At 51.9% G+C, this 12,487-nt stretch overlaps 1 protein-coding gene across 22 annotated transcripts in view; it reads right to left on the bottom strand.

Moving 5' to 3' along the window:
• The window catches only part of LOC135515570 (TBC1 domain family member 15-like), a 91,186-nt gene that overhangs the window by 48,058 nt on the left and 30,641 nt on the right, over positions 1 to 12,487 (bottom strand). For all 22 annotated transcript variants that reach the window (XR_010451818.1, XR_010451819.1, XR_010451826.1 and 19 more), the window contains exons 6-7: positions 11,098 to 11,200; positions 4,901 to 5,101 (exon numbers count right to left, since the gene is read on the bottom strand). Coding sequence is in view for 2 of the 22 variants with exons in the window: in XM_064939190.1 (XP_064795262.1) it covers positions 4,901 to 5,101; positions 11,098 to 11,200 (304 nt within the window). In the remaining 20 variants the exon portion in view is untranslated. The remainder of the gene's footprint in view (positions 1 to 4,900; positions 5,102 to 11,097; positions 11,201 to 12,487) is intronic.

Below are 12,487 nucleotides of genomic sequence, written 5' to 3'. Positions count from 1 at the left end.
CCCACTCTGTCCCACCGACGCCCCCCCCCACTCTGTCCCATCGACGTCCCCCCACTCTGTCCTACCGACGTCCCCACCCCACTCTGTCCCACCTACCTACCTACCGACGTCCCCCCCCCCCCCCCCCACTCTGTCCCACCGACGTCCCCACACTCTGTCCCACAGACCTACCGACGTCCCCACACTCTGTCCCACAGACCTACCGACGTCCCCACACTCTGTCCCACAGACCTACCGACGTCCCCCCCCACTCTGTCCCACCGACGTCCCCACACTCTGTCCCACCGACGTCTCCACACTCTGTCCCACCGAAGTCCCCACACTCTGTCCCACCGAAGTCCCCACACTCTGTCCCACCGACGTCTCCACACTGTCCCACCGACGTCCCCACACTCTGTCCCACCGAAGTCCCCACACTCTGTCCCACCGACGCCCCCCCCACTCTGTCCCACCGACCCACCGACGTCCGTCCCCCCACTCTGTCGCACCGATCCCCCCCCACTCTGTCCCACCGACGTCCACCCCCACTCTGTCCCACCGACATCCCCCCCACTATGTCCCCCCCCACTCTGTCCCACCGACGTCCCCCCACTCTGTCCTACCGATGTCCCCACACTCTGTTCCACCGACCTACCGACGTCCCCCCACTCTGTCCCACCGACGCCCCCCCCCTCTGTCCCACCGACGCCCCCCCCCACTCTGTCCCACCGACGTCCCCCCACTCTGTCCTACCGACGTCCCCACCCCACTCTGTCCCACCTACCTACCTACCGACGTCCCCCCCCACTCTGTCCCACCGACGTCCCCACACTCTGTCCCACAGACCTACCGACGTCCCCACACTCTGTCCCACAGACCTACCGACGTCCCCACACTCTGTCCCACAGACCTACCGACGTCCCCCCACTCTGTCCCACCGACGTCCCCACACTCTGTCCCACAGACCTACCGACGTCCCCACACTCTGTCCCACAGACCTACCGACGTCCCCACACTCTGTCCTATAAACCTACTGAGAAACAAAGTTCAAACCACATTTAAGTGGATTTCTCATTTCCAGCCGTTTCTGAGAAGCACAGAGAGTGTGATTTTGCCGTTCCACTCTGGGTGCCATTCCACTGAGTGGGTTGTGTGGGGTGACTATTCCTATGTTTAGCAAAGCACATGTCATCCAACATCACACTCAACCACACCTGTGGAGAGAAGAGGAGGCAAGCGAGCAGCGCGGGTTGCCTTGGCAACGCTGAGAGCAGAGGGTCACTTCTAATTAAAACAGAGAGGCAATTAGAGAGGAACTGGGTGGCTGTTACCACAACCTCCTGTTTTAATGGAGACAGACGGTAGAGCTGTATCTGTGTGAGGAAAAAGGGAATTTCTGTCTGAGAGTCCCATCTAGCCATTCTGCTCGGGTCCTGGCTGAGAGTCCCATCTAGCCATTCTGCTCGGGTCCTGGCTGAGAGTCCCATCTAGCCATTCTGCTCGGGTCCTGGCTGAGAGTCCCATCTAGCCATTCTGCTCGGGTCCTGGCTGAGAGTCCCATTTAGCCATTCTGCTCGGGTCCTGGCTGAGAGTGCCATCTAGCCATTCTGCTCGGGTCCTGGCTGAGAGTGCCATCTAGCCATTCTGCTCGGGTCCTGGCTGAGAGTCCCATCTAGCCAGTCTGCTCGTGTCCTGGCTGAGAGTCCCATCTAGCCAGTCTGCTCGGGTCCTGGCTGAGAGTCCCATCTAGCCATTCTGCTCGGGTCCTGGCTGAGAGTCCCATCTAGCCATTCTGCTCGGGTCCTGGCTGAGAGTTCTATCTAGCCAGTCTGCTCGGGTCCTGTCTGAGAGTCCCATCTAGCCAGAATGCTCGGGTCCTGGCTGAGAGTCCCATCTAGCCAGTCTGCTCGGGTCCTGGCTGAGAGTCCCATCTAGCCATTCTGCTCGGGTCCTGGCTGAGAGTCCCATTTAGCCATTCTGCTCGGGTCCTGGCTGAGAGTCCCATCTAGCCAGTCTGCTCGGGTCCTGGCTGAGAGTCCCATCTAGCCAGAATGCTCGGGTCCAGGCTGAGAGTCCCATCTAGCCAGTCTGCTCGGGTCCTGGCTGAGAGTCCCATTTAGCCATTCTGCTCGGGTCCTGGCTGAGAGTCCCATCTAGCCAGTCTGCTCGGGTCCTGGCTGAGAGTCCCATCTAGCCAGTGAGACAGGTGGGCACTAGGCAGTAAGCAGCCGTGCTTCACATCTCACAAGATTGCTCCAGTATGTCATATTGATGTGGTTCTGGAGACGTTAAACGCGGTCAGATCTGACCGCCTGTATGTGTTTCCTAAGTCTGTCTTTATCTCCAAGACTGTATTGACGCTTTGCTTATTTGATGGTTCGTCACAGGGCATAGCGGGATTTCTTCCAGGTTAGAGTCCCGCACCTTGAAAGAGGCAGCTCTACCCTTCAGCTCAGTGCGAATGTTACCTGTAGTCCATGGCTTCTGGTTGTGGTATGTACGTACAGTCACTGTGGGGACAACGTCCTCAATGCACTTATTGATAAAGCCAGTGACTGATGTGGTGTTCTCCTCAATGCCATTGGAAGTTCAGCATCTGCTTCATCTGACCACGTCTTTATTGATCTCGTCACTGGTGCTTCCTGCTTTAATTTCTGCTTGTAAGCAGGAATCAGGAGGATAGAGTAGTGGTCAGATTTACCAAATGGAGGGCGAGGGAGAGCGTTGTACGCGTCTCTGTGTGTGGAGTACAGGTGATCTAGATTTGTTTTTCCCCCTCTGGTTGCACATTTAACATGTTGATAGACAAGCATTTCGCTACACTCGCATTAACATCCGCTAACCATGTGTATGTGACAAATAAAATTTGATTTGATTTGATAGAACTGATTTAAGTTTCCCTGCATTAAAGTCTCCGGCCACTAGGAGCGCCGCCTCTGGGCGAGTGGTTTCCTGTTTACTTATTTCCTTACACAACTGACTGAGTGTGATCTCAGTGACCACATCAGTCTGTGGTGGTAAATAAACAGCCACGAAAACTATAGCTTTAAAACTCTCTAGGCAAGTAATGTGGCCTGCAATTTATCACAATATATTCTACTTCAGGCGAGCAGAATCTAGAGACTTCATTAGATTTCGTGCACCAGCGGTTTACAAATACGCACAGACCCCCCCCCCCCCCCCTCGTTTTACCGGAGTGTGCTGTTCTATCTAGCCGGTGCAGCGTATATCCCGCTAGCTGAATATCCATGTCGTCAGTCAGTCACGGTTCCGTGAAACATAGGATATTACAGTTTTTGATGTCCCGCTGGTAGGATATTCGTGATCGTACCTCGCCTAATTTATTGTCCAATGATTGCACGTTGGCGAGTAATATTTAAGGTAACTGCAGCTTTCCCACAAACCTTCTGCAGATCCTCACAAGGCATCCTGCTCTGTGTCCTCTGTACCTGCGTCTCTTCCTCTACAGAATAACGGGGATGTTGGCCTTGTCGGGTGTTCGGAGAATGTCCTGTTGCATCTGCTTGTTGAAGAAAAAAAATATTTGTCTAATCCGATGTGAGTGATCGCTGTCCTGATATCCAGAAGCTCTTTGTCTAATCCGAGGTGAGTGATCGCTGTCCTGATATCCAGAAGCTCTTTGTCTAATCCGAGGTGAGTGATCTCTGTCCTGATATCCAGAAGCTCTTTGTCTAATCCGAGGTGAGTGATCTCTGTCCTGATATCCAGAAGCTCTTTGTCTAATCCGAGGTGAGTGATCGCTGTCCTGATATCCAGAAGCTCTTTGTCTAATCCAAGGTGAGTGATCGCTGTCCTGATATCCAGAAGCTCTTTGTCTAATCCAAGGTGAGTGATCGCTGTCCTGATATCCAGAAGCTCTTTGTCTAATCCGAGGTGAGTGATGGCTGTCCTGATATCCAGAAGCTCTTTGTCTAATCCAAGGTGAGTGATCGCTGTCCTGATATCCAGAAGCTCTTTGTCTAATCCGAGGTGAGTGATCTCTGTCCTGATATCCAGAAGCTCTTTGTCTAATCCGAGGTGAGTGATCGCTGTCCTGATATCCAGAAGCTCTTTGTCTAATCCAAGGTGAGTGATCTCTGTCCTGATATCCAGAAGCTCTTTGTCTAATCCGAGGTGAGTGATCGCTGTCCTGATATCCAGAAGCTCTTTGTCTAATCCGAGGTGAGTGATCGCTGTCCTGATATCCAGAAGCTCTTTGTCTAATCCAAGGTGAGTGATCGCTGTCCTGATATCCAGAAGCTCTTTGTCTAATCCGAGGTGAGTGATCTCTGTCCTGATATCCAGAAGCTCTTTGTCTAATCCGAGGTGAGTGATCGCTGTCCTGATATCCAGAAGCTCTTTGTCTAATCCGAGGTGAGTGATCTCTGTCCTGATGTCCAGAAGCTCTTTGTCTAATCCGAGGTGAGTGATCGCTGTCCTGATATCCAGAAGCTCTTTGTCTAATCCGAGGTGAGTGATCGCTGTCCTGATATCCAGAAGCTCTTTTTTTGCCGTAAGATACAGTTGCAGAAACATTATGTACAAAATAAGTTACAAATAACGCAAAAAAACAACACATAACAGCACAATTGGTTGGACGCCCGTAAAACTGCTGCCATTTCTTCGGCGCCATTTTCCAGTTCCTGAGTGAGTTCCTGAGTGAGTTCCTGAGTGAGTGAGTGAGTGAGTGAGTGAGTGAGTGAGTGAGAGCGTTCATTCATCATTGTCTACTCTGACTCACCCTGGTGATAACTTCAAAGCCTGGTTCCTCCAGCTGGTTGTGTGTGTGTGTGTGTTCCTCACCCTGGTGATAACCTCCAAGCCTGGTTCCTCCAGCTGGTTGTGTGTGTGTGTGTGTGTGTGTGTGTGTGTGTGTGTGTGTGTGTGTGTGTGTGTGTGTGTGTGTGTGTGTGTTCCTCACCCTGGTGATAACCTCAAAGCCTGGTTCCTCCAGCTGGTTGATGTCCAGACCAGGTATGGTCTCATTCAGCAGGTCTGCCACCTCCCCGACAGGCCTCTGCTTCAGTAGCACCGTGTCTGGACCCCGGAACGCGTCAAACAGGTAGTTGGTCACCTTGGAGAAACCACCCAGCGTAGTGGTGACTGGGTCCTGGGAAAACTTCTGGTGGGGGAGAGGGAGGAGAGACAGTTGATTGGAGGAGAGAGGGAGAAGGAGAGAGGGAGAGAGAAGGAGAGGAGGAGGAGAGGAGGAGAGAGGAGGAGAGAAGGATAGAGGAGGAGAGAAGGAGGAGAGAGGAGGAGAGGAGGAGGAGAGGAGGAGAGAGGGAGAAGGAGAGAGGGAGAAGGAGAGAGGGAGAAGGAGAGAGAAGGAGAGAGGAGGAGAGAGAGAGGATGAGAGAGAAGAGAGGAGGAGAGAGGGAGAAGGAGAGAGAGGAGGAGAGAGGGAGAAGAAGAGAGAAGGAGAGAGGAGGAGAGAGGGAGAAGGAGAGAGAGGAGAGAGGAGGAGAGAGGGAGGATGCGAGAGAAGGAGGAGAGAAGGAGAAGGAGGAGAGAAGGAGAAGGAGAGAGGGAGAGAGAAGGAGAGAAGAGAGAGGAGGAGAGGAGGAGAGGAGGAGAGAGGAGGAGAGAGAGGAGGAGAGAAGGAGAGAGGGAGAAGGAGAGAGGGAGAAGGAGAGAGGGAGAAGGAGAGAGGAGGAGAGAGGAGGATGAGAGAGGAGGAGAGAGGAGGAGAGAGGGAGAAGGAGAGAGAGGAGAGAGGAGGAGAGAGGGAGAAGAAGAGAGGAGGAGAGAGAAGGAGAGAGGGAGAAGGAGAGAGAGGGAGAAGGAGAGAGAGGAGAGAGGGAGGATGAGAGAGAAGGAGAGAAGGAGGAGAGAGGGAGAAGGAGAAGGAGAGAGAGGGAGAAGGAGAGAGAGGAGGAGAAGGAGAGAGAGGAGGAGAAGGAGAGAGAGGAGGAGAGAGGGAGAAGGAGAGGAGAGGGATGACAGGGAAGATAGGGGTCATGAAGGAGGTCACTGTTAACGCTGTGGCACCAGACAGATGTAGTTTAGCTGCAGTCTCATTATAAGCACTTTAAGATGACACGAGCTTATTTTAGCCATGCTATTTTCACCTGAATCACAGGTGTGAAATGTTACATTAGGAAGTGCCCACAGCCAGATGACTTACTGCACATTATAACTTCTTTCGATTTTCATCAAAAGCAACGGGCGAAAGCATCTCAAAAGCACAACAGCATTGGTCATCATCTCAGACGCCCAACCTAGTAGCCCCCCCCCCCCTGGCCACTCACTGCCTGGAACACTTTCAACTCTCCACACTGCGTACTCTGACACTTTCAACTCTCCACACTGCGTACTCGTACACTTTCAACTCTCCACACTGCGTACTCGTACACTTTCAACTCTCCACACTGCGTACTCTGACACTTTCAACTCTCCACACTGCGTACTCTGACACTTTCAACTCTCCACACTGCGTACTCGTACACTTTCAACTCTCCACACTGCGTACTCGTACACTTTCAACTCTCCACACTGCGTACTCTGACACTTTCAACTCTCCACACTGCGTACTCTGACACTTTCAACTCTCCACACTGCGTACTCTGACACTTTCAACTCTCCACACTGCGTACTCTGACACTTTCAACTCTCCACACTGCGTACTCTGACACTTTCAACTCTCCACACTGCGTTCTCTAACACTTTCAACTCTCCACACTGCGTTCTCTAACACTTTCAACTCTCCACACTGCGTACTCTTACACTTTCAACTCTCCACACTGCGTACTCTTACACTTTCAACTCTCCACACTGCGTACTCTTACACTTTCAACTCTCCACACTGCGTACTCTTACACTTTCAACTCTCCACACTGCGTACTCTTACACTTTCAACTCTCCACACTGCGTACTCTAACACTTTCAACTCTCCACACTGCGTACTCTTACACTGTCAACTCTCCACACTGCGTTCTCTCACTACGAAGAAGTAAAAGCCTACAATATCACATCACCAAGAAAACTAAATGCTTTTCAAAGGCCTCTTTTATTTTATTTTTACTCTCGCTACAAAAAGTAGCACAGGAATGAAAGACAGAAAAGAGGCCAATCTATTTCTCCTGACGTTGGTTACCGGCCAGCTGAGACGCTGCTCATTCATCTTTGCAATTGGATATTTTTCTTTTTTAGAGTCACATTAGAAAACAATATTCCAGCAGCGTTAACCCCTTTTGTGAAGAGAGGCCACCCAATGTTATTAGCAAGTCAAGGCTCATTAGCTTCTCCCCCACAATCCCTGCTCTACTAAATGGCTCCTGTAATACTGATATAGAGCAGGAGAGAGGAGGCTGGGCCGGGAGGGAGGCACCCTGAACCTTAATGATAATGAGTACAGTGCTCCCACTCAGACAGGCAGCCAAGTTAATGTCTATGAGATGTCGCTGCTATTCCATAACACAGTCGGGATCTAAAACAATGGACCACCGCAGTTAGGCCTGCTATCTGCCCACAGCGCATTACCAGACGCCGTTAAAAACGTGCCCGCGGTTGGTTGGGAGGGAGCAGAGGCACGGCCCACTTTTTATTATAAAGGACAACACTGAGACCTGACAGAGGTTCTATTTCAAACAGAAAAAAAAAAGATTTTTATTACAAGAGTCAAAATGTCAACGAGAAAGACAATAGATAAATGACACGCAATTAAAAGTCCCTGAGGCGACCTAAAAAACAACTCCTGCCAACTATTCCCTCTGTCCACTGGCCATGTAGCCTGGTGCTGATGGCGTACGAAGTTTATTACCCAGTTCTCCTCTATTCAGAACATGTACCCCCCCTTGTAACCCCCATCCTTTATTATCCAGTTCTCCTCTATTCAGAACATGTACCCCCCTGTAACCCCCATCCTTTATTATCCAGTTCTCCTCTATTCAGAACATGTACCCCCCCTGTAACCCCCATCCTTTATTATCCAGTTCTCCTCTATTCAGAACATGTACCCCCCTTGTAACCCCCATCCTTTATTATCCAGTTCTCCTCTATTCAGAACATGTACCCCCCTGTAACCCCCATCCTTTATTATCCAGTTCTCCTCTATTCAGAACATGTACCCCCCTTGTAACCCCCATCCTTTATTATCCAGTTCTCCTCTATTCAGAACATGTACCCCCCTGTAACCCCCATCCTTTATTACCCAGTTCTCCTCTATTCAGAACATGTACCCCCCTGTAACCCCCATCCTTTATTACCCAGTTCTCCTCTATTCAGAACATGTACCCCCCTGTACCCCCCATCCTTTATTATCCAGTTCTCCTCTATTCAGAACATGTACCCCCCTCATCCTTTATTATCCAGTTATAGTACACTACTTTAGACCAGAGCCCTATTCCCTATATAGTGCACTACTTTAGACCAGAGTCCTATTCCCTATATAGTGCACTACTTTAGACCAGAGCCCAATTCCCTATATAGTACACTACTTTAGACCATTCCCTATATCGTGCACTACTTTAGACCAGAGCCCTATTCCCTATATAGTGCACTACTTTAGACCAGAGCCCTATTCCCTATATAGTGCACTACTTTAGACCAGAGCCCTATTCTCTATATAGTGCACTACTTTAGACCAGAGCCCTATTCCCTATATAGTGTACTACTTTAGTTCAGAGCCCTATTCCCTATATAGTGCACTACTTTTGACCAGAGCCCTATTCCCTATATAGTGCACTACTTTAGTTCAGAGCCCTATTCCCTATATAGTGCACTACTTTAGTCCAGAGCCCTATTCCCTATATAGTGCACTACTTTAGTCCAGAGCCCTATTCCCTATGTAGTGCAATACTTTAGTCCAGAGCCCTATTCCCTATATAGTGCACTACTTTAGTTCAGAGCCCTATTCTCTATATAGTGCACTACTTTAGACCAGAGCCCTATTCTCTATATAGTGCACTACTTTAGACCAGAGCCCTATTCCCTATATAGTACACTACTTTAGTTCAGAGCCCTACTCCCTATATAGTGCATTACTTTAGACCTGAGCCCTATTCCCTATATAGTGTACTACTTTAGTTCAGAGCCCTATTCCCTATATAGTGCACTACTTTTGACCAGAGCCCTATTCCCTATATAGTGCACTACTTTAGTTCAGAGCCCTATTCCCTATATAGTGCACTACTTTAGTCCAGAGCCCTATTCCCTATAGAGTACACTACTTTAGTTCAGAGCCCTATTCCCTATATAGTGCACTACTTTAGACCAGAGCCCTATTCCCTATAGTGCACTACTTTAGTTCAGAGCCCTATTCCCTATATAGTGCACTACTTTAGACCAGAGCCCTATTCTCTATATAGTGCACTACTTTAGACCAGAGCCCTATTCCCTATATAGTACACTACTTTAGTTCAGAGCCCTACTCCCTATATAGTGCACTACTTTAGACCAGAGCCCTATTCCCTATATAGTGCACTACTTTAGTTCAGAGCCCTATGGACTATAAAGGGGATAGGGTGCCATTTAGGACATATTTCATTTCTCCTACCCAGGCTTTCAGAGAGGCCTCATAAAACAAACCAACAAATGTGCTGCTCTCATTAAGTCACACTCATTAAAATAACAGCAGAGTTGTTCTGTGAACCCTGAGACAGTACAGAGGCCGGCTGGGAGGAGGCCGTACAGAGCCTGGCTGGGAGGGGGCCGTACAGAGCCCGGCTGGGAGGGGGCCGTACAGAGCCCGGCTGGGAGGGGGCCGTACAGAGCCCGGCTGGGAGGCGGCCGTACAGAGCCCGGCTGGGAGGGGGCCGTACAGAGCCCGGCTGGGAGGGGGCCGTACAGAGCCCGGCTGGGAGGGGGCCGTACAGAGCCCGGCTGGGAGGGGGCCGTACAGAGCCCGGCTGGGAGGGGGCCGTACAGAGCCCGGCTGGGAGGGGGCCGTACAGAGCCCGGCTGGGAGGGGGCCGTACAGAGCCCGGCTGGGAGGGGGCCGTACAGAGCCCGGCTGGACACTAGGGTGCGAGGGGGCAGGTGGACACTAGGGTGCGAGGGGCAGGTGGACACTAGGGTGCGAGGGGGCTGGTGGACACTAGGGTGCGAGGGGGCAGGTGGACACTAGGGTGCGAGGGGGCAGGTGGACACTAGGGTGCGAGGGGGCAGGTGTACACTAGGGTGCGAGGGGCAGGTGTACACTAGGGTGCGAGGGGGCAGGTGTACACTAGGGTGCGAGGGGGCAGGTGTACACTAGGGTGCGAGGGGCAGGTGTACACTAGGGTGCGAGGGGCAGGTGTACACTAGGGTGCGAGGGGGCAGGTGTACACTAGGGTGCGAGGGGGCAGGTGTACACTAGGGTGCGAGGGGGCAGGTGTACACTAGGGTGCGAGGGGGCAGGTGTACACTAGGGTGCGAGGGGGCAGGTGTACACTAGGGTGCGAGGGGGCAGGTGTACACTAGGGTGCGAGGGGGCAGGTGTACACTAGGGTGCGAGGGGGCAGGTGTACACTAGGGTGCGAGGGGGCAGGTGTACACTAGGGTGCGAGGGGGCAGGTGTACACTAGGGTGCGAGGGGGCAGGTGTACACTAGGGTGCGAGGGGGCAGGTGTACACTAGGGTGCGAGGGGGCAGGTGTACACTAGGGTGCGAGGGGGCAGGTGTACACTAGGGTGCGAGGGGGCAGGTGTACACTAGGGTGCGAGGGGGCAGGTGTACACTAGGGTGCGAGGGGGCAGGTGTACACTAGGGTGCGAGGGGGCAGGTGTACACTAGGGTGCGAGGGGGCAGGTGTACACTAGGGTGCGAGGGGGCAGGTGTACACTAGGGTGCGAGGGGGCAGGTGTACACTAGGGTGCGAGGGGGCAGGTGTAGACTAGGGTGCGAGGGGGCAGGTGTAGACTAGGGTGCGAGGGGGCAGGTGTAGACTAGGGTGCGAGGGGCAGGTGTAGACTAGGGTGCGAGGGGGCAGGTGTAGACTAGGGTGCGAGGGGGCAGGTGTAGACTAGGGTGCGAGGGGGCAGGTGTAGACTAGGGTGCGAGGGGGCAGGTGTAGACTAGGGTGCGAGGGGGCAGGTGGACACTAGGGTGTGAGGGGGCAGGTGTACACTAGGGTGTGAGGGGGCAGGTGGACACTAGGGTGTGAGGGGGCAGGTGGACACTAGGGTGTTCAGGTTGTACCGTAATAAGTCCGAAGGTGGTCTCATCTAGCAGGTTCTCAAAGGACTGGGACAGAGCTCTGCTGTGGGGGCTGACCTGGAGGAGGGAGGCATCTGTGGTAGACCTAATAGGGAAGAAAGAGAGAGAGAGAGAGAAAGAGAAATTAGAATAAGTGAGATATGACAGAGAACAGAGGAGGAACGTTCAAAGCCTCTGTGTCATGGACTGATCATGAGACGAGGCCAAGAGTCGGTGGTTTCAGGGACACAACTTTGGTTTTAGAAGTGTGTGTGTGTGTGTGTGTGTGTGTGTGTGTGGGGGGGGGGTTGACATAATATTTATTATTATTTTTCCAGTCGGATAAACACTCCAAACATTCAACCCGACCGCTCGGAGGCGTCCGCACGGTCCTAAAGCCCACTGTTGCTTCTTTTTCTATCACATTCCAATCATAAAATCCCACGGCCCCCAGTGACAGTTGGGTCTCTGGTCTCAGCGAACAAGCTTGTCTGGGAGAGAAGCTCAGAGAGTCAATGGTCTCAGGGAACAAGCTTGTCTGGGAGAGACGCTCAGAGAGTCTCTGGTCTCAGGGAACAAGCTTGTCTGGGAGAGACGCTCAGAGAGTCAATGGTCTCAGGGAACAAGCTTGTCTGGAAGAGACGCTCAGAGAGTCAATGGTCTCAGGGAACAAGCTTGTCTGGAAGAGACGCTCAGAGAGTCAATGGTCTCAGGGAACAAGCTTGTCTGGGAGAGAAGCTCAGAGAGTCAATGTCTCAGGGAACAAGCTTGTCTGGGAGAGAAGCTCAGAGAGTCAATGGTCTCAGGGAACAAGCTTGTCTGGGAGAGAAGCTCAGAGAGTCAATGTCTCAGGGAACAAGCTTGTCTGGGAGAGAAGCTCAGAGAGTCAATGTCTCAGGGAACAAGCTTGTCTGGGAGAGAAGCTCAGAGAGTCTATGGTCTCAGGGAACAAGCTTGTCTGGAAGAGAAGCTCAGAGAGTCTCTGGTCTCAGGGAACAAGCTTGTCCAGTATTGGATTCTGCCACTACAGAAACCAATATTGTGACAACCACTTAACAGTCCTTCACTAAGCTGTACTCAGATCCATCCTGTAGACTACTACAAGTCACAGGTCTTAACGGTGTGTTGTTAGTGTCTGGCTGATGTGTGGAGTAGACTACTTCTGGTGCTAACAGCCCCACAGCCAGTGTCTGGGTCCCAAATGGCACCCTATTCCCTTCATAGTCCACAGGGCTCTGGTCAAAAGTAGTACACTAAATAGGGAATAGGGTTCTATAGGGCCCTTGTCTAAAGTAGTGCACTATATAGGGAATAGGGTTCTATAGTGCCCTTGTCTAAAGTAGTGCACTATATATAGGGAATAGGGTTCTATAGGGCTCTGGTCAAAAGTAGT

Source organism: Oncorhynchus masou, chromosome 27 (genome assembly GCF_036934945.1).
Source record: "Oncorhynchus masou masou isolate Uvic2021 chromosome 27, UVic_Omas_1.1, whole genome shotgun sequence".
Taxonomy (NCBI): domain Eukaryota; kingdom Metazoa; phylum Chordata; class Actinopteri; order Salmoniformes; family Salmonidae; genus Oncorhynchus; species Oncorhynchus masou.
This window is presented reverse-complemented; position numbering and strand designations above follow the sequence as displayed.